Below are 20,677 nucleotides of genomic sequence, written 5' to 3'. Positions count from 1 at the left end.
GACATTTAGAGCTAATATACCAACAAAGGAGATGATAGGAGATAAAATGGAACCATAAAAAATAGTCAATCCAAAAGAAGGCAAAAAAAAAAAAAAAAGCAAACAAAGTATAGACAGGACAAATAGAAAACAGCAACTTGAGCTAATTGACATTTATAGAACCCTCCACCCAACAACAGCAGAATATACATTCTTTTCAAGTGTTCATGGAATATGTACCAGGATAGACCATATTCTGGTCATAAAGTAAGTCTCAATACATTTAAAAGGATTTAAGTTATACAAAGTATTTTCTTTGACACAGTGAAACTAAATTAGAAACCAATAATAAAAAGATCTTGGAGGGGCCGGCCTGGTGGCGCAGTGGTTAAGTGCACATGTTCTGCTTCAGTGGCCCGGGGTTCGCTGGTTCGAATCCTGGGGTGCGGACGTTGCACCACTTGGCAAGCTGTGCTGTAGCAGGTGTCCCACATATGAAATAGAGGAAGATGGGTGAGAATGTTAGCTCAGGGCCAGTCTTCCTCAGCAAAAAGAGGAGGATTGGCAGCAGATGTTAGCTCAGGGCTAATCTTCCTCAAAAAAAAAAAAGATCTTGGAAAATTCAAAACATTTGGAAACCAAATAACATACATCTAAATAACCTATGTATCACAGAAAAAACAAAGTAAAATTAGACAATATTTTGAACTCACTTAAAATGAGAGTACAACATAGCAAAATTTGTGGGTTGCAGCTAAAGTAATAGTTTGAGGGAAATTTATAGCACTTAAGGCCTTATTAGAATACAGGAAAGGTTTCAAATTAATTTGAGAAGATCAATAAAATTGATAAGCCTCTAAGTAGACTGATTGGGATAAAGGAAAGAAGACACAATATCACGAGTGAGAGAGGTGACACTGCTATTCTGCGGATATTAAAAAGAATAATGAGGTAATAGTATGAACAACTTTATGCCAATACATTTCAATACATAGATGAAATGGACAAATTCCTTGAAGGACACAAATTACTGAAAGACACATCAAGAAGAAATGTAAAAATCTTGAATAGCCGTATATCTATTAAAGAAATTGAATTTGTAGTTAAAAACTTTCCCACAAAGAAAACTCCAGGCCCAGATGACTTTTCTGGTAGAATTCTACTGAACATTTAAGGAATAAATAATACCAAGTTTACACACATTCTTGCAGAAAATTGAGGAGCAGGGAATACTTTCCAACTCATTCTATGAGGCCAACATAACTCTGATAGGAAACCCAGACCAACATATTGGAAGAAAAGAAGACAACAGGCCAGTATCTCTCATGCACATGGATGCTAACATTTTTTTTTTTTTTAAAGATTTTATTTTTTCCTTTTTCTCCCCAAAGCCCCCCGGTACATAGTTGTGTATTCTTCGTTGTGGGTTCCTCTAGTTGTGGCATGTGGGACGCTGCCTCAGCGTGGTCTGACGAGCAGTGCCATGTCCGCGCCCAGGATTCGAACCGACGAAACAGTGGGCCACCTGCAGCGGAGCTCGCGAACTTAACCACTCGGCCACGGGGCCAGCCCCTGGATGCTAACATTTTTTATAGAATTTTTGCATCTCTAAAAAATTTTAGTGAACAGAATCCAATAGTATATTATGAACTAGTGGAATTTCCCCAGGAATATAAGATTTCTTTAACATTTGAGAATCAATCAACATAATTCACTGTATTAACAGAATAATAATGAAAAAACCATACAATTATCTCAATAGATGCAGAGAAAACATGTGACAATATCTAATACCCATTCCCGCTAAAAAAACCTCTCAACAAACTATGAATAGAAGGAAACTTCCTCAACCTAATAAAGGGCATTTATGAAAAACCTACATTAGGTTTTATACTTAGTATTATACTTAATCATGATCAGGAACAAGGTAAGTATGTCCACTCTCATTAATTCTATTCAAGATTTTACTAGAAGTTCTAGCCAGTGTAGTAAGGCAAGAGAAGAGATAAAAGGCATCCAGATTGGAAAGGTAGAAGTGAAATTCTTTATTTGAAAACATGATAATATGTAAAAAATCCCAAGGAATCTACAAGAAGCTGAGTTTGGTAAGGTTATAGGATATAAAGATAATATATAAAAATCAATTTTATTTCTTTATAGTAGTGATGAACAATTGGTGATTGAAATTAAAAGTCCATACCATTTATAATAGCATGAAAAATTATGAAAACTTTGGGATAAATTTGATAAAAGATATGAAACTACCTACTGAAATCTCAAAACATTGCTGAAAAAATTAAAGTAATCCTAAATAAATGGACAGATGTGTTATGTTAATGAGTTAGAGGATTCAGTATTGTTAAGAAGTCAGTCCTCCCCAAATAATCTATAGATTCAACGTGATCTCAACAAAAAGCTCAGCAGGCTTTTTTGGTAGAAATTGACAAACAGATTTGTAAATTCATATGAAAATGCAATGGACCTACAATAGCCAAAACAACTTTGAAAAAGAACTAAGTTGGAGGACTTATACTACCGGACTTCACAATTTATTATAAAGCCACAGTAATCAAAACAATATGTGTTGACATCAAGATCAACAAATAGATCAATGGAACAGAATAGAGAGTTCAGAAATAGACCTAATCAACAATTGATTTTCAACAAAGATGTCAAGGTAATGGGGAAAGAACGAAAGAATTGATAATGGATAGATACAGGCAAAAACTGAACCTTGAGCAGATCTCATTCTATATTACAAAAATTAACTCAAAATGGATCATAGACCTAAATGTAAAGACTAAAATTATAAAACCATTAAAATGTAGGAAAAAATCTTGTTCACCTTGGGTTTGGCAAAGATTTCTCTAATAGGACTCAAATAATGCAAACTTTTAAAAAATTCATAAATTGGGCTTCATTATAATTAAAACCTTTTGCTTTTCGAAAGGTGCTCTTGTGAAAATGAAAAGGTAAGCCACAGACCAGGAGAAAAGCTTTGCAAAACATGTATTCAACCAATGACTTATATCTAAATGTGTAAAGAACTGCTTCAACTCAATAGTAATAAGAAAAACAGTCCACTTAAAAAATAGCCAAATGTTTGAACAGACACTTCATCAAAGAAGATATACTGATGTCAAAAAATTACATGAAATGATGCTAAAATTATTGATTAGAGAAATGCAAATTAAAATCAGAATAAGGAACTACTACATACCCAATAGGATGACTAAAGTTAAAAACACTGAACATATCAAGTGTTTGTGAGGATGTGGAATAATGCGAACTCTCATACTCTGCTGGTGGGAATGTAAATTGGTACAACCACTTTGAAAACCTGTTCAGCCTTTTCTTAAAAAGTTAAGCGTGTACCTACCAGGTAACCCAGTCATTCCACTCCGTAGTATTTACTGAAGAGAGATGGAAGCATATGCTCATGCAAAAACTTGTACACAAATGTTCATAGCAACTGTATTTGTAATAGCCAAAAACTAGTAACAACCCAAATGCCCACCACTAGGTGAAAGGATGAGCAAACTATGGTATATCCACGCAGTAGAATGCTACTCAGCATTAAAAAGGATTGGACTACTGACAGATACATGCAGCATTATGAATATCAAAATAATGGAACTGAAAGAAGACAGACACAAAGGCATACATACTGTAAGACCTCGTTTATATAAGATTTCAGAAAATGCAAGCTAATCTATACAACAGATCCGTAGTTGCCAGGGGATGGATGGGGGTTGGGAGAGAGGGAGGGAAAAACAGAAAATAAAACAAAACAAAAAAGATGAGAGCAAAGACTGCAGCCTGAGTGGAAAAGACACAGCCAAGCAGGGAACTGAATCCAGTACTAGGTGGAGGCCGGGAAGGATGAGGGTCAGGAGAGGAGAAATGGAGTACGTTTCTTAAAGTCAAAAGACTGTGGATACTCTCTGTCCCATATTAGAACAGCAGAGTCTCCAAGGGCTGCTGCTTGGCTGCTGCTTGGCTGCTGCTAGCTTGCCTTGTCGTGTTAGGTAAGCCTTGGGCTCTCTGGAGATGGTCTTCTGTATAAGTTGGCCTCCTGTTTCCCTGCATATATGACAAGCTCAAAGTGGGATTATGTCACTCAATCAGGTCCGCACTGGTATCAGCATGCTAGGTGGCCGGGTCAGGATTTGTCAGTAGTTGTGTATGTGTATGTGTGTGTATGTGTGTGTGTGTGTGTTTACAGCCAAGACAGTGTTTTTATTTTTAGCAGAACTAGGAGGTATAATTAACATACAATAAACTGCACATGTTTAAAGCACACAATTTTATGCCTTTGGGCATTTATATATGCCTCTGAAAGTATCACCGCGATCAAGATAATTAACATATCCATCACACTCAAAAGTTTCCTTGTGCCCCTTCATAATTCCTCTCTCCCTCATTCCCTCCCCCCTCCAGTCCCAGGCAACTGCTGATGTAATTCCTGTCACTATAGATTAGTCGGCATTTTATAAAATTTTAGTTAGACGTAATTTAGGGTGACCAACCATTCAGATTTGCCTGGGACTGAGGAGTTTCCCAGGAGGCAGGATTCTCAGTCATGCTAACAGGTGTGTAATGGTATATTATTGTGGTTTATTTGGCATTTTCCTAATGACTAATGATGGCTATTTTTTCATATGGTTGTTTGTGATCTGTATATCTTCTTTGGTGAAGTATCTGTTGAAATAGCCCATTTTTAATGAGATGTTTGTTTTCTTTCTTTTTCAATTGAGGTATAATTGACATACTGTATTATATTAGTTTCTAGTGTAAGTAGTTATGTTTTAAATAGCTGCATACTTCTGGGTTATTTATCTCTTCTAAGAATGGATATAGTATGGAATGAAAATTAACCTTATTATCCAATTAAATTTCAATTCAGTAAATATTTATTGAGTTCCTGGTATGTGTCAATGACTTCTAAATACTAAAAATGTCAAAATGAACTAGATACAGTGCTTTGGGTCTGGAATAGGGATGTACACTCAAACAGTTGATCAGGGGTCTGAGCCTTGCTGGGCTTGAGAAGTGCATCTTCCTCTCTATGGGGAGAGATGGGAAAAGGATGCCACCATTCTAGCTTCTCTCTCAGCAAACCCTCCTCTGCCAAACATAGATGGGATGTGGGGGTACCTGGAATTACTGTATTATACTCAGCCTTCCATGTGGCTCCTGAAACTCAGAGACAACAGAAAATGTTGCCTTTAACAACCTGTTGCAATGTTTGTTAGAAAGTCAAAGGTGTTATGCAAGTGTGGTAGTTAACATAATGACATATCTAAGGTAAGAGTGGTGGGACCAGCCATCTTGTCACCCAGACACCTGAAGACTAGATAAGTCTTTCCTTGGATAGAATTAGAGGCTACAGATTCTAGGAAATAGAGCAGAATCAATCTGCAAATAATTAGTCTTTAAAAATATTTAAAATTAGGAATAGGTCTATTTATCTAAATGATTTTAAGATTTAAAAAGGATGAAATTTTTCATTAAATGAAAGAAATAGAGAGTTAGAACCCAGTGATCATATTTTACATTAAGAAAATTATCAAGCCGTCACCTCCAGGCCCCGGTTCCCTGTGAGTTTAGGGGATTTTTCCCATGAAGGGGTGAGTGGAGGAGGCAAAGGCACAGAAGGAGGCTGAAGAGGCAGACAGGTCCTTTCCTGCTCATCAAGAATGTGGGTGCAAAGCACTGTGGACATCAGCCTGCTGGTTTCACATCAAAGGCACCTTTTGAACACCGGTCGGTTCTCCTGGTGCTGGGATAGGAGGTGGTGACAAAGGAGATGGTCGCAGCTAGAGCTCCCTTTCCTCAAAGCAAACAGGCAAACAGACACACACCACTACACCTTCCAAAAGCCAGAACATTTTCCTTTGGTTAGTATTCTGGGATTTTTATTACATTTGAGATCTTCTGATTTATTTGCCTTCAGTCAAGGAAAGCTTGTGTCTTCATCCTTTGAACGCTTAGGATGTGGCAAATCTTGGGGGGATTGCCATCTCCCCCATGTCCTCATGGAATGTCATCAGGTGGGCTAGTGAGAGGAACACACAGCTGTTCCCAGGCAATAAAGAGGAGAGAAGATTATGTCCTTTATTTTATTTTATTTTCTTTGGTATCTGTGGGGCATGGTGCCAAGATCTTGCTTTTTTTACTGTATTCCTTTAGTTTCATGGAAAGTAATTTAATTTGATTCCAAAATGAATCCTAATCGATGTTTTTACTTTTGGAGTTGGAGGGAGTCAATTTTTGTTGTTTCCTATGTCTTGGCAATGAGGGACCTGCGGGTGGGGGCTTTGGGTCTTGTCGCTTGCCCCCTCTCAGAGCCTGCCACTTAGCAATTACCCTGTACAACATGTTCGGTGAGCAGAGGGCGCGTGGATGCTCAAGTGCAGGCGCGGCACTGCTGACTGAAGGGAGAGGCAGGCAGCCTCCTGTTCCTCCTGATGTTCTTCAGCCCGCTTCATTCCCAGGATGATGTTATGTAGGTTCATCTTTTTGCATATAAAATCTTTTGGCATATATAAAATTAATATAGCATATGCCTTTCCAAAACTGCAGTGACTGCCATCCACAAGCACCTTGTCAATGATTGACGATGATGGTCCTGCTGGAGCTGGCTGCCCCCATAGCCTATAGAAGACCCTTGCCCTTGGCAGTGACTATTCATTTATGAAGAGGGTGACCCACCAGCCAACACACATTATCTGAGGGGGGCCTCGATCAGACAGAGGGACACCCCCAGGGGCTTTTATGTTACTGTAATTTTGGTTATGAGGATTTATTTTATTAGGTTTTAATGACAGCCTTATTGTGATGTAATTCATATACCAAACAATTCACCCATTTAAAGTATGCAATCCAGTGGCTTTTAGTATATTCATAGACTTATGCAACCATCATTGCAACCAATTTTAGAACATTTTCATCACCCCAAAAGAAGCCCTGAACTCCTTAGCGATCACTCCCCAGTCTGTCCCACCCTCACTCCTAGGCAACCACTAATCCACTTTCTCTCTGGATAGATTTGCCTGTTCTTGACAGTTCGTATAAATGGAATCATACAAAATGTGGTCCTTTGTGCTTGGGTTCTCTCACTTAGCGTAATGTTTTCAAGGTTCATCCATGTTGTAGCATGAATCAGTACTTCATTCCTTTTTATGGCTGAATAATATTCCATTGTGTGGCTATACCACATTTTATTTCTTAGTTGATGGGAATTTGGTTTGTTTCTACTTCTAGGCTGTTATAAGTAATGTTACCATGAACATTTGTATACTAACTGAGGATTTATTTTTATATTTTCAATCTTTGTCATTTTGAACTGACACATGTACAAGGATACAATTTTGACTCCTTTTAGAATCCAAAGACATAAGATTTGTTTACAGCAGTGGAAATCCATGGAGCACGTGTCATGTAGCAGAACAGACTAAAGGGTAGTTAAAAGAAGGCGCTTGTTAATGCAGTTGGGATTTTAGGGAAAGTAAGAGTAAAATAATTTTCTCCATACTTTCATTTGACTGATAATTTTCTGTGTGTACCTAAAATATGCACTAATGTGCATATTTATCATTTCACTTATGATGGTGTGATTGGCTAAAAAAATGCAAAAATCTGAACCTCTGTGAATTCAGTCTAATTCTTCCATTTGTGAATATTTACTCCATGCTGGTCAGTGTACTAGGTGATATGGATAGAACGACAAACAGGCAGGGTCTGTGCTCTCAAAGCACTTATGTCCAGTTTCTCTGGGGGTGTCCATGAGGCATGTACGAGGACATCCAGGATGTGGGACAACATGGTGCCCTCTGCTGGGGGCGCACAGGGCACTGTTAGAGCTTCAAAGGAGAACTCAAACCAGACTTAAGGTGGGATGGTAGGGAGGTCAGGGAAGCTTCCAGAAGGAAGTTCATAACCAGGCTGGGATCTAAAGGAGGAATGGATATAGATAAGCAAGGGAAGGGAGGGTGGAGAGGAGGAGAGGGAGAAGGAGTGTGAGAGTGAGTTCCTAAGCAGAAAGGGCAGCGTGTTCGGTGCATCTCCTGTTCAAGGAATTGACAGTAGAGTTCAAGGTGGGGTGTGGCGGGAACTGAGGATGAAAGAACAGAGAGTGGCCTGGTACTGTTGAGAGCTGCGCCAGGTGGTTTGGACTCTGCCCCGAGAGCTGGGAAGTCATTAAAGAGAGCCACATGCGCAGATCTGCATTTTGGCCACTCAAAGCGGGCACGTTGGGTCCAGGGTGAGGGCTTGTTGCCTCTCTCGTAGGAGGGCAGGTCATCAGCTGGGGGTTCAGTGGGAGGTTTGAGGACGATGATTCAGGGGATTCAGGAAGAGTCACTGTGGAGAGTGAGGTGAGCAGGTGTGTTAGAGGCAGTTCTAGGCTATTGTAAAAGATGAATATTTTAAATCTGCTTCATCAGACCTCATGGAGGGTCGTGCCCCCAGGGACGTGGCAAAGCACCACACTTGCATAATTGTGGTTTAATCTGACCCTTGCCTTAATTGAACTGTTGAACTTAGTTGAACTGAAAATGCCAATAAAAATAGAGAACAAAAATTGCCAAAACAAATTCTGTGGATGATGGAGTGCCAGCCATTCTTCATTCTCATTAGAGTCAAAAGTTGGCAGCTCCTCTGTTGATTTCACATATTTGCTATTTATTCTTATTTTGCAATCAAAAGCCTGGAAGAGAAGCTAATTATTTCCCTGCTTCCAGGAATCAAGGAATCGGGGTTGGTGATGGGGGATGGGGGCAAGGAGATTTACCTGAGCTGTTGTTTTGCAACCATTGGGGGCCACAGTATCTCAGAGCCTAGAGTCAGAGGGGAATTAAGCACAGGGCAGGGCAGGATGGGGGAAGCAACCCACCTCATGGCGGGTCGTGAGGACCTCAGGAGACGTGTGCCTGTCAGCTCAGCTCAATGAGGAGTGCAGGCTGGAGGAGCTGGGTACCTGGTCTGGAATCTGAGAGCTAGAGATGCTGGATATCAAGTAGGTCTGTCTGACTCCAAAGTGGTGGTCTACCTGCCTCAGCAGGTGCCACCAGAGGTGGGATGCTGAGGGCCTGGACAGAGGTGGCAGTGGGCCTACGCTGACTGTCTGCACCTGGCACACACGAGGGGGTGGGCAGGGGAGAGGCTGCATGGCAATGGTCATTAGGTTATGTGTATTAAATTCCCCTTAGATGAGCAGCCCTCCTAGAAGTGAAGAGTAGAATTCATCTCACTTTCTCACCATCTCTAGATGTGTATTTGTTGCTGTAGCTGAGACATCATGTAATCATTTCAGGCAACTAGATACATTTACTGCTATGGCAAGCCCACAGTTCTGGGCCAGGTGGCACTTTGAGAGGCCATTTAGTCTGCCCACATTCAGCTACGCTTTCTCTTCCAGCTCAGCGATGGGGCTGGCTCTTGGGAGGGGTGGGGTTGGGAAGGACACCACGGGCAGGTGAAGCCCTGCTTTTAAGATTGTCCCACACACGTAGACTCGTGGCTTCTCTTCTTTGTCCAGGTATGTACCCTGTAGCTGCAGCCCCTCAGGAGGCCGAGAGCAGCCGGAAGCTGACTCACATCCTGAATGCTGTGACCGACGCTCTGGTCTGGGTGATCTCCAGGAGCGGCATCCCCCCCCAGCAGCAGTCCATGCGCCTGGCCAACCTCCTGATGCTCCTTTCTCACGTCAGGCACGCCAGGTACCATTCCTGCGGGCCCGCACCACCCAGTGTGTGTGTGTGTGTGTGGGGTGGGGGACATGCTCAGACGAGGGTGAAGAGCTTTGGGGAAAAGGCTTGCAAGTTTGAGACAGATAAGGTCGAATTGTCACCTTTAGAGAAAAATGAACCTCTGAAAGAGAATGGGGGGCTTCATCAGTGCACACACCTGTAACCAAGATGGGCACATAGGGGGCACCAAATGGATGTCACGTGGCACCTTATTGGATATTGATGGCATCCCTTATCTGTTTTCTAGTTGCTGCAGATTTTAGCTTGTTTATGGAATTGTAAAATGGGCAATTTCTCCCCTAAAGTGAACTGCCACCCCTCCTTGCACCACCTTCAGCTGGGGCCCTGAGGTCATTTCCTTGAAGAGGCTAAACCCACCCTCTCTAGATCAACTTGTGAGGCTGGTGATTTGGGGAACTACACACAGCTTTCCCCAAAAGTTATTCTTTTCTTGCAATAGCATCAGGATATTAAGAATGAATGAGACCTAAGGGAATGGGTGAGCCCAACAGGTTTAGGAGGGCAGGGCTGCGGGGAGTGTACTCAGGAAGTGTAAATGGATGTGCTGATGAAGGGGGACGTGTCCACAATGCTGCTCAGTGCTTGGTGGCACCCAGGATGAGGGGAGCCCTGCCCTGGGGCTGGAAGAAGGAAGCCATGGATGGAAGGTAATTGCTCACTTGAGGAGGAGGACAGTCTTGGGGCTGTGCGGAAGGACAACATACACCCGAAGGATTTTAACAAGGGGAGGAAATGAAAACGACCTCTGCCTCCGTTTCCTCTTCAATGATTATTCACACAACCATTTGCAGAACAGACACAGTCAATCCTTATTATTCGCAGGGTCCATATTTGCAAATTTACCTATTTGCTAAAATTTATTTGTAACTAAAAACCAATACTCATGGCTTTTTTGCGGTCATTTGAGGATGTGCACAGAGTGCTAAAATATTTGAGTCGCCCACGCTTACATTCCCAGCTGGGGTCAAACAAGGTGACACTCGCCCTCTTGTTTCAGCTCTTACTGTAAACAGATGTCCTTTACGTGGTCTCTGAAGTGCCATGTTTTTGCATTTTTGTTTTGTTGGAAATTTCACTGTCTGAAAACGGTCCCCAGGCACAGTGCTGGAGCGCTGTCCAGTGCTCCTCCACGCAGGAAGGCTGCGAGGTGCCTGTGGGGAAAAGATGCGTGTTAGAGAAGCTTGTTCAGGCATGAACGGTAGTGCTGTAGGCCCTGAGTCCAATGTGAATGAATCAACAATTTATGTTAAATAAAGTGTCTTTACACAAAAGCACAGATAAAACAACGTTATGTGTTAATCAGCTGAGGAAAATGTCGAGACCAGAGGCTTTCCAGAACCTAACCCTCTTTCCCCCAGGAGCGGTGGGTCGGTATCCACTAATTCAGGGTTTCTGGTGACTGTGTAGAACATAGCTACTGTGAACAATGAGAATCCACTGCAGAGAGCCAGGCGCTATCAGGTCATTGTGGGTGGGCAGTGGGACACTAAGGTCCACAGGACACTGTCCTTGTCCTTAAGTGCAGATGTGGAAGGAGCCAGATGCAAGAACCATAGGACGAAGGGCTGGGGGACGTGCTGGGGAGGGGACGGACTCCTCTGATGGGGAAAGTTGGGGAGATTTCAGAGTTCCTATGGCGGCCTCACAGGAGGAATCTCAGCACCTTTCTGTCCCCATAGTAACAAGGGCATGGAACACCTGCTCAACATGAAGTGCAAAAATGTGGTCCCAGTCTACGACCTGCTGCTGGAGATGCTGAATGCCCACACGCTTCACGGGTTCAAGTCCTCAGTCAGAGGATTGGAGTGCAGCCTAGCAGAGGAGAGTGAGAGCAAAGACGGCTCCCAGAACCCGCAGTCCCAGTGAAGCCCAGCTCTGAGAGGACAGGCCGCAGAGGTCAGAGGCTGAAGCATGAACTCCAGCACAAATCGTGAGCCCCATCGGGAGTGGGCAGGCTTCATCGTCTTTCTACTGTGTGGTCCCTCATTTGCTCATGGCAAGCTTGTCTTGTACCATCCTTTCCCCAACCTCCCCACTTCCCGGGCATCAGGGTGAGAAAACCACAGTTTTGCTTGTTATCAGGGGGTACATTTGAATGCAGAGTTTACATCTTGCTCAGCCTTATGGGATCTCAACGTGGTCCCATTCTTACTTTCCATCTCCCTTCCATCCCTTTGGAAGACATCTTAAAGGTTGTGGAATGAGTGGTGGAAATCTGACTTGGAAGGGCTATAAAATAGGAAGGGGAGAGAATGTGGTACCCTGACAGGAAGTGGACTAACCTTTGGTGTGCAACCCGAGCTGTCCTTAGATTGGAACTTTGTATGCTCTCTTCTGGACCACTCGATTGTAGGATTGCAAACTGTGATGACAATCAATTAACTAGTTTCACATACCTACCTCGAGGGCCTGTGAGGACTGAAGTCACGTATTGCTATTACTCTGTTGAAGGCCAGAGGGAATGTGATCTAGGGAGCCAGTGGTCAAGCTAGGGTGCAAGCCATGTTCTTCCCCCAAGACCTTGCTGCCATCTTCACACAGATCCATCACTCGATTTGCATCCACAGAGCCTGCGAATTATTTGGGGGGCAGGGGGTGGCGTGTATGATCACGGTCATGGAGGAGTGTGATTTAACTCTCCTGCCCGCCCCCCCCCACCTTAGAACTCTGTTGTCCCAAGGGGCCTGGCGCGTGCTTGAGAAATGTCCAGTGTTTATGGGAATGGGGCTGTTTCCTGTGGGACGGAGGTCACAGCCACAACACTTCCCTGGGGCAGCCACAACTGCCACATCAGTCATCCAGAGGAGACAGGGACACTTCAGGCTGTGTGTGTGCGCAAGGCACACTGTTCCCTGGAAGGGTGAAGGGCTATACACGTGCCAGCGGGTCAGGTTCAGGGCTAAACTGTGTAGATTTGATGAGCACATCACTCGAACAAGACCTGGTTTGTGAATTCTACTTAAAAAAGAGAAATATTGAGGGTAATTATTTATAGTAAGAAAGAATTCTTTATACCCTAGAGGTCTTTTAAAATATTTTCTTATCAGAATATTTATGTGGTGGGTTGGGTGAGATAGAAACTTAGTAGGAGATTCTTATTCCAGATGGAACATAAATAGGACATGATGATAAAGCACCTCTGAAATTACAATTTTAACCTTTTAAAAATTGAAATTTTTGTACAAATTTTCAGGAACATAGTGAATGCATAAGATGAGTTACATCTATCTTTGGGAAATGAGCAACTAAATAAGCATGTTCCATTTTTTTGATCATGTTTTAAAAAATTACCTTGTAATAGGCGATTAAAACACATTTTCTGTTTGAAAATAGGTTTACTTTGGTTAGCGCATTCTGTATCTACTAAGTCATTAGGAAGATTACATTCAATGAGATAAAGCTTGGTTTCTGCTAGTGAGACCTTGTATAATTCTTAATTTTGATATTGGTGCAGTGTTACTAAAAGTTGAACAAAGCTGTTTCAGAAACACTTGGACGTAAACCTAGAGAACACACCATTGTCTGTGTTCTGAGGTGGTTTGAAATTATTCTTAGTGACTCAGTGTTTCAGCCTTGGTGAGATTCAGTACAGAAAACATGAGCTTGATTTTATAGGCATCGGGGAACCGTGTTATCCAGAAGGTCAATTTTCTTTCTTTCGGGCCAGCTTAGAATCCCCCACGACAAACAGAAGGAATGCGAGGCTAGAGAGTGGGAAGTGGGAGGCAGAGAAGGCAGCCTTCAACAATTATTTGCTGATGAAATTCTATTAATTGTATTTATTAAGAAGAATACTAGGTTGAGAAAAAACAAAAATAAAAAAACAAAGAACAAAAAAACCCAGAATGAGGTCCAAGCCACTGCCACATTAGTATGTAGTAGAGTGAAGTTTAGGTTCACTAAACTCGATTTTGGATTTTGATGCCCAAAGTAGGCACCAGATTGGATGCAGGCGTCCAGGCACCCTTTTGTGCCAAATCCTGTGTGTGCTCTTATGAAAGCACTAGTGCCCATTACTCCTTTTTCACAGATTTTCCTGCCTGCTTCTTGAGGCTGCTTGTGTTACTGCTTGTGAATTTAGCCCATGAGGAGGATGTTACCCTTTTGGTAATTTCTTCCTGGCTCAGGTCTCACCTGCCTGTGTGCTTGGGGATGCAGGTTAATTAGGTCAACCCCAGAGGCCTCTTTGGTGCAGGGCTGTTTCTTAGACTGGGGTCTGGGCCAAGGAGTAGTTGAGACAACATGGTTTATAGTTTAAAGGTCTTCTCTTGTTTTGAATATTCTTAGGTACTTTCCCCCTTTCAGGTGAAGTGTTTTGAATCTCTCTGCCCCCCTGCTCCAACCATGTCCTCCAAGGATGACACCAGTGTGCAAAGTCAGGCTGCCATTTTTATGTGTTTTCCTTAAACCCTCAATGTCCATTTTAAAGATTAGCCGTTTCTCTTTAATAGTGCTTTCTTTTAAATGTCTTCTTTTGGGAGGGTATCCACCCCGCAAAGTGGTCCATGGGCAACTTTAAATTCTCCTGTAGCTAGGCAAGATTTCAGTGTTTTCAAGTTCAGTTTTGAAAAGGAATTAACTAGGGGGAATAGGACCTGACAACTCTAAACAGAAATTAAACTGAGTATTGAAAAAAGAAAAACCTACCCAACTGCATTGCATGTATTATGGAACGCGATCCTCAGCTTTGCCTCAGCCTCCTTTCCTACATTTTGATTTGTAAGTGATCATTTGATAAGAGAAATCTGTTTGTGGGAGAGGAGTGAGATTTGGGCTTAATTCCAAACACGTGAGTGTCTAATATGGGGTCATATAGACAAATTTTAATTAAAAAATTAACATGGAATATTCTTAATACAGAGAACACGAGAACAGAGTGTTCCCTCAGGTTCTTGGGAGACAACTGTCAGTTCCTAGAAGGACCTGTGAGGGCGACGTGGGGGAGGCAGCACAGGGCGTTTCCACACGTCGTTCTAACTCCCGCTGCCCTCACGTGCCCCCCGTCTGGCCTCAGGTCTGTCACATGCCCACTGTCCACCAGGACTAACTACAGAAGATTCAACCCTAAAATAATTCTGGATTTTTCTGGAAAAATTGAGGTGGAAACAGAAGATTAAGTTCTCAGCCTAATAACAAACCTGGAGGGTCTTAACTGTAATGAAAGAAAAACAAGGCAAAATCAACAAAAGCTCCACAGTGAGCGTTTTTATCTGGCTACTCCGCCTGCTAACTCAGCTGGAAGGGCAATTATTTTAGATTTCAGGAAAAAAAAATAATCAGTTACCAATTCTTGGCAGAGCTACGTTGTATATTCATATATATATAAACTAAGTTGAAGCAATTCTAGAATTTTCTAGCATGTGAAAACAGAGAGTTTGATTGTTATTTAAATCTGCTAAGGGGCTTGCATATATTGATACCTTTTCAAATTCAAGGTGAACCTTCAGTTTCTAGGTCTATTTTGAAATAAAACATTTTTATTTAATAAGATTTGACACATTTCTTTAAGCTGCTAAAAATCTTAAAAAAACCAATAAAGGTTATGTGAAGGAAATGATAAAAATACATTGTTTAGTACCTAAAAATAATATTGTGGAACACTTACTACATGCCAGCCATGGTTCTCAGTGCCTCATATATTCACATGTAATCCTCATAATAATTACTGTCAGCCTGTTTTTCTGGCTGTGGAAATCAGAATAAGCAACTCGTCCCAGCTTTCTCAGGGAGTAAGTGACAGACACTGGTAGTCCAAGTCCAGGGCTAGAGGCAATCATGCAGTTTAGTTAAAAAAAAACAAAAGAATATTTTTTAGACCACAGAATCCATTCATCAAATGTAATCTGACACGTATGGCTGCTGTGGTCTAGCCGGGGCCCGCTGTGGCACTCTCACCCTCTCAAGTTCCAGAACACCCCTGTAGACAGAGAAGTTTAGTCCCATCTTTTAACATGTGTACAATAAAGCCCAGAGGGGCAAACTGACCACTCAAGGTCATAAAACTACTTACGGCAAAGCTTGGACCAGAATTCAAGTCTTCTGCCTACGTAGCCAGCACTGTTCCTGCCGCAGGCCTTGCTTCTGTCAGTCTGCTGCTGGAGCCGAATCTCTGCGTGACGGAGATGGTTATGGTCGCCCTACGCTACCTGTAGCTCCTTCCTTCTCAGCTTAGATGGCATCTGCATGAACCTTCACAGAACAGCGGCAATGACAGATGGAAAAAATAGGATGAATTATTTTATTCCTGCCTTCCCGTCCTGGGCTCATAGCTGGTGGGTAGTATTGCTGTCACCTCCTTACTACTGTTGCTTCCCCAGAGGCAGTGCCGTGCAGTACGCTCCTTGGAAATTTACCAGTGTAAAATGCTCACACCTTTTAGGCACTGATGCTTCCCTGTGGACTCTGGTATACTGTAGTGTGAAACACGTGCCATTTATTCTGTACAGCTCTCAGAGTTGCTGGAACCTTGGCTCCAGTGGGCAGCTCTAAGACGTGCCCTGTCTCGGCCATGTACGATCCTCTTATAACTCTTTTTGTTGCTTTGGAGTCAAGGATCCTTTTTTTTTGAATTCCAAGGGTCCTCTTCACTTGTGGGGCTGGTCACTGTTACGTGATGGTGGGTTTCCTTTACAGGAAGGGCAGAGGTTTGACGATACCAGCCCAGACCAGCTCCCGTTGATTGCATAAGCTATGCTGCTGCATTTGCTTTTCTGTGTTGGGTGTCTAAATGCTGTGACTGTTGGTCAGAGAACTTCAGTGGTCTGGTGTACCTCAGTGCCTGCTGGCTGGCTATCGTGTCATTTTTTTAGATGAATGCCTTGTACCATTAAGCAGACTTTTAAATTTGGGCCTTTTTACAAATGAATGTTTGCTGTTGTGGGAAAGCAAATTGTGAGATCTGCTTTCCATTCCTCCAGGTACTACTTTTCCTTTGCCGTGTCTTTTAATGTCTGTGGAACTGTTGCAAAAAGAAGTTTAATGTGACATAAGCTAAATAAAGTGTTTTTGTAATTTTGGTGTTAAAAATGAATTTGTTGGGAGTTGAGTAAAAGAACTTTCAGTAATCAGGCTAAGTAGTCAGTGTTCCCCTTCTATTCTGAATTCTATTATATTTTAGGTTTGCCTTTAAGAATTTGATGAAAACCATGGACAATCTTCCTGGAAAAAGGTACATAAATGCAAATGCTTGCATACAATTTCCAGAGAGTTAAAAATCTCTGACTTAAAGTTGTGGAAGACTCTAAACATTAGCAGCAATTTAATCTAGAGTCAGCTAATCTCACACTTGTGGTTTATGACCACAGGCACTGTGTGCTCAAGGACAATGCAATCCACCAATATACAAGTCCTGGTATCAGTGCATCAATTATTTGGGTAGATTTTCTGTAAGTACCCCATCTGAGTCAAATAGTATTATACCCTTCTAGGGATGGGGAGAGAAGTCATTCATTCATACCTAAGCTATCTTAATGCCAAGAGTCATTTGAAAATTTCCCTTGCACAAGGGGAATGAAAGATGCAAAACCTCCTGAAGGTGTAAAACACTATCTCATAACATGCATTTGGGAATACCCTGAGCTGTGAGTGACAGAAGGACTCCTGGGGGCAAGGGAAGGGGGGAGAAGCCTAGAGTACACACTCAAGACTCAAGGGCCTTTATCCTGAGGATTGACATTCATAATTACGCTTTAAAATGCAATCAACACTTTCCCTTCACCACAACTCTGACTTGTCCCTGAGTCCCTCTTAAGGGCAGAAATGGTCTCTAGGACGTTACTCCTTTGGACTGGAAGGGAGAGAACCTACCTTTGCCTTTTGTGAAACTGGAGCAGACACCCTTCTAACCAACTCTGTGGCTTACACAAAAAGTCTGGATACCATTTTCGCTTAAATTTCCCTCTGGGATTATTGTAATCCATGAAAAAAGATGAATTATTTTAAAGAGTTAAAACACTTTGAAGCTTTGTGGTAAAAAGTACCTTTCTCTCCACATCACCTCCAACAGTGTGGAGACAATGTCCTTGGCTTCCCCCAAGGTTTGTGCTTTGCATAGAAGGAGAGAGGGGACTGAGATTGCTGTGAAGTCAGTGGTGTCTCCCAAGTGTCAAGAGATGCGGGTCAGGAGCAGTTGACCAAGGGACTAGTTCAGTAGCATCTAATCACCCTCTCTGTTTAGGTGGGACACAGACAGTGGGAATTGTGTGGAAAGCAGGTGGCTTTGCCTGTAACATTTGTTACACATTATCTGTTAATTCGCTCTGGAGAGAGCTGGGAATAGAAAAATCTGGGTGAAATGATCCTTTCCCTTGTGTCCAGCTTCCATGCCATGCTGCCCACATTGCTCCTTACAGCACTGGAAGGTCACACGCTGGGCAGTTTCCACATGTACAGGCTGTAGATTTCTAGATCTCGTAAGTGACTGTGTACAAAGTTAAATAAGCAGAATATAAAGCATAGCTTAGAATTAAAACCAAGAACCGCCCCCCCCGCATGATACTTTAAAAATAATTTTTGTTCTATGGCAAATTACAAATACCATTTGACTGCTTTGTAATATAATCCAGAACAACAAAAGTATGGCTATTTTTTTGTTTTGTTTTAATGAGAAACATCTAAGTTGTACATACCACAAACAGCTTCAAGTTTCTGTACCAACCCCCCATGGCCCAGCAGTTAAACAAAACCCGAAGCATCACTTTAAATGTGAAAAGTCTTATAAAATTAACTTACAAAAAGGTCCCTACAAAGTCTGTAGTTTGGCATTTACTGTACATTAGTCAAAAGCTCAAGCTAAAATCTGATTTTTAAAAAAAATCAATGTTTACATTATTCATACAGATTCAGCATTGTTAAAAAATATGCACAAATAACCACATCCATGCAATATAATTTCTTTAAAAATTTAAAGCAATATAAAAGAGCAGACCTAAGTACTGAACAGAAAGTTTTGGTTTATAACTTGTAGCTCAAGATGGCTAGCTGACTGGAGTAAAATTAACTCTGAACATTTTAAATATGATTGTTCCAATCAATCAGCCAAGGGTGCATGGGAATTTCTGAACCATTGCTAAGGCGGAATCTGCTTGCTTATTTCTAGAATATATATTATGTGGTGAACACTACTGTTCATTGACCATATTAGCTACAGTTTAAAAATGTTGTTTTACAAATAAATCAGAATTCACAAAGTGCTTGGCTCTTCAGGAAATTGCAGTTTCCAGAGATCCTGAAACCAATCAATTAGCATTGCCAAACTGCCCAGGGCAGCTGCTGCCCAGGTTCCCTGCCCTGGGTCCCGAGAGAGCCCTCTCTGGCCAAGTCCAGAAGGAGGTGTCCACAGCAGGTCCCTGGACTGTGCCAACGCTCAGAGTCACTCACAGGCTGGTCTGCGGCCGTGAGTTGGGCGCCTGAGTAAACAGGCTGGTGGTGGGGCGCTGCAGGCCGGCTGAGCCCTCTAGGTGGGGGGTGGCCCGTTGGTGTACCTCAGCATGGGGTAGAAGGACCTCGCAAAGTTGTTGGCCTGTGTGCAGCTGTAGTCCTCCTCGGAGGAGGGCAGCAGGCAGGTCAGGAGCAGGAGAAGCAGGAGCAGCAGCTGCAGGGGCAGCGCCGCCCTGAGCACGCGGCAGAGGAAGGAGCGCTGAGGCCGCGAGCCACGGGGCACCCTGTCAAGAGAGGCGGTGGAGAGCTGATCAGGAGGTTCCAGGAGCAAAACCCGCTCATGTTACCCGACCCCCTGCTTACGTAAGACATCCAGGACCTGAGATTAAAATGGGGCTAACCGCTGGGGTTCCGTTTTGTAAGAGAAGCCCAGCCCTTTCCAGATGAAAGAAAATGAGAAAATCAGGTTTCTACAAAGACCTTGATGGCGGCATTGGCAAGACTGGTGTGGTGGGAGTGTGGAACTGGGGAGGGGGGGGCGGGGGGAGGGGGGCGCTACAGACACGAACAGGACGGGACAACGACTCATTGCTGTGACTGCAGAGCCCCGTTACCTGCTGTCTGTCTTGTTCTTGACTTTTGTAGTTCTCTCTGCTCCGAACTGCTGGATAAAAATAATCCAGTTAATGAGCTGAAGATAGTTTAGTCCTGTCCCTGATAAAACATCCTTCATTCTTAAATCACACACCTTCCTTAGGTCAGCTTCCTGACCAGCTTTTGAGCCTAGGGTAATACATTTGCGATTACACTCTAGGAGGAGAAATGATTGGGTTTGTTAAATGATCGAGATTTTCGTGTTCCAGTTTGTTGACCTGTTGTTAATGGAGAGATCAGGAAGCCCCTTCAACACCGCTAGAAGGGCTCTCAGCTTTCACAACCTACTAGAATCCCAGTGAAGAGCAGGGACTAGAAGACAGCTTTTGAGTTAGGTCTTTAAAAAGGGTACTGCAATTTTTTTTTAATCTTTGGAGTAAAGCTCCCTTCTGCCCAGCAGAGGCTGAAGCAGATCTGTGCTATCGTGAAATGTTGAGTGAGGCCTCGGAGTCCCAAGTTCCTGTCATCTCAGTAACTTAAAAATAACCAGTGTGGTTCTCACAGGAGAAAGGGGCTCTCACCTTTGCTTGGAGAGCTGGCACGGACGCTGCTGGAGGCTGGTCTCCAGAGTCTGCCTCGTCCAAGCCAGGCAGAGACGAGTCTGGGTTCTGGAATCCACATGCCAAGTGTTCAGTTCAGGGAAACAGAAGCTTCTAAACAGTCTCAAGGCCCCAAAATGTGCTTCCCGCAGACTCTCCTTTGCACTGCTCACCACTGCCCCCCAGCTCAAATCTTTCCTGAAGAGGGGGCTCTTCCTCTGCTCTCACCACTCCCACCCTCCACCCACTTTAACAGGGACTTTTTTCAGACAAAAGGGAATGTAAACACCACAAGGCCAACCATTTGCATGGAAACCCAGAGCACACACTGGGCGAGATGAGTTTAGCAGCAGC

The 20,677-nt window shown here is 42.9% G+C and overlaps 2 protein-coding genes across 13 annotated transcripts in view; one reads left to right on the top strand and one right to left on the bottom strand.

The window, feature by feature from the left end:
• Positions 1–12,158, top strand: part of ESR2 (estrogen receptor 2) — a 135,350-nt gene extending 123,192 nt beyond the window's left edge. For both annotated transcript variants that reach the window (XM_070592948.1, XM_070592949.1), the window contains 2 exons: positions 9,521–9,701; positions 11,432–12,158. In XM_070592948.1, the coding sequence (XP_070449049.1) occupies positions 9,521–9,701; positions 11,432–11,618 (368 nt within the window). In that variant the 3' untranslated portion in view covers positions 11,619–12,158. The remainder of the gene's footprint in view (positions 1–9,520; positions 9,702–11,431) is intronic.
• A 6,175-nt stretch (positions 12,159–18,333) lies between these two features.
• Positions 18,334–20,677, bottom strand: part of SYNE2 (spectrin repeat containing nuclear envelope protein 2) — a 296,791-nt gene continuing 294,447 nt past the window's right edge. For 6 of the 11 annotated variants that reach the window (XM_070592938.1, XM_070592940.1, XM_070592942.1 and 3 more), the window contains 3 exons: positions 20,306–20,392; positions 19,745–19,794; positions 18,334–19,414 (listed from right to left, as the gene is read on the bottom strand). In XM_070592938.1, the coding sequence (XP_070449039.1) occupies positions 19,207–19,414; positions 19,745–19,794; positions 20,306–20,392 (345 nt within the window). In that variant the 3' untranslated portion in view covers positions 18,334–19,206. The remainder of the gene's footprint in view (positions 19,415–19,744; positions 19,795–20,305; positions 20,393–20,677) is intronic. The other 5 variants (XM_070592939.1, XM_070592941.1, XM_070592943.1 and 2 more) reach the window with 1 other exon arrangement.

The sequence above is a fragment of the Equus przewalskii genome, chromosome 25, assembly GCF_037783145.1.
Source record: "Equus przewalskii isolate Varuska chromosome 25, EquPr2, whole genome shotgun sequence".
Lineage (NCBI taxonomy): Eukaryota > Metazoa > Chordata > Mammalia > Perissodactyla > Equidae > Equus > Equus przewalskii.
The sequence above is the reverse complement of the archived record's forward strand: the minus strand, read 5'-3'. Positions and strand labels throughout refer to the sequence as shown.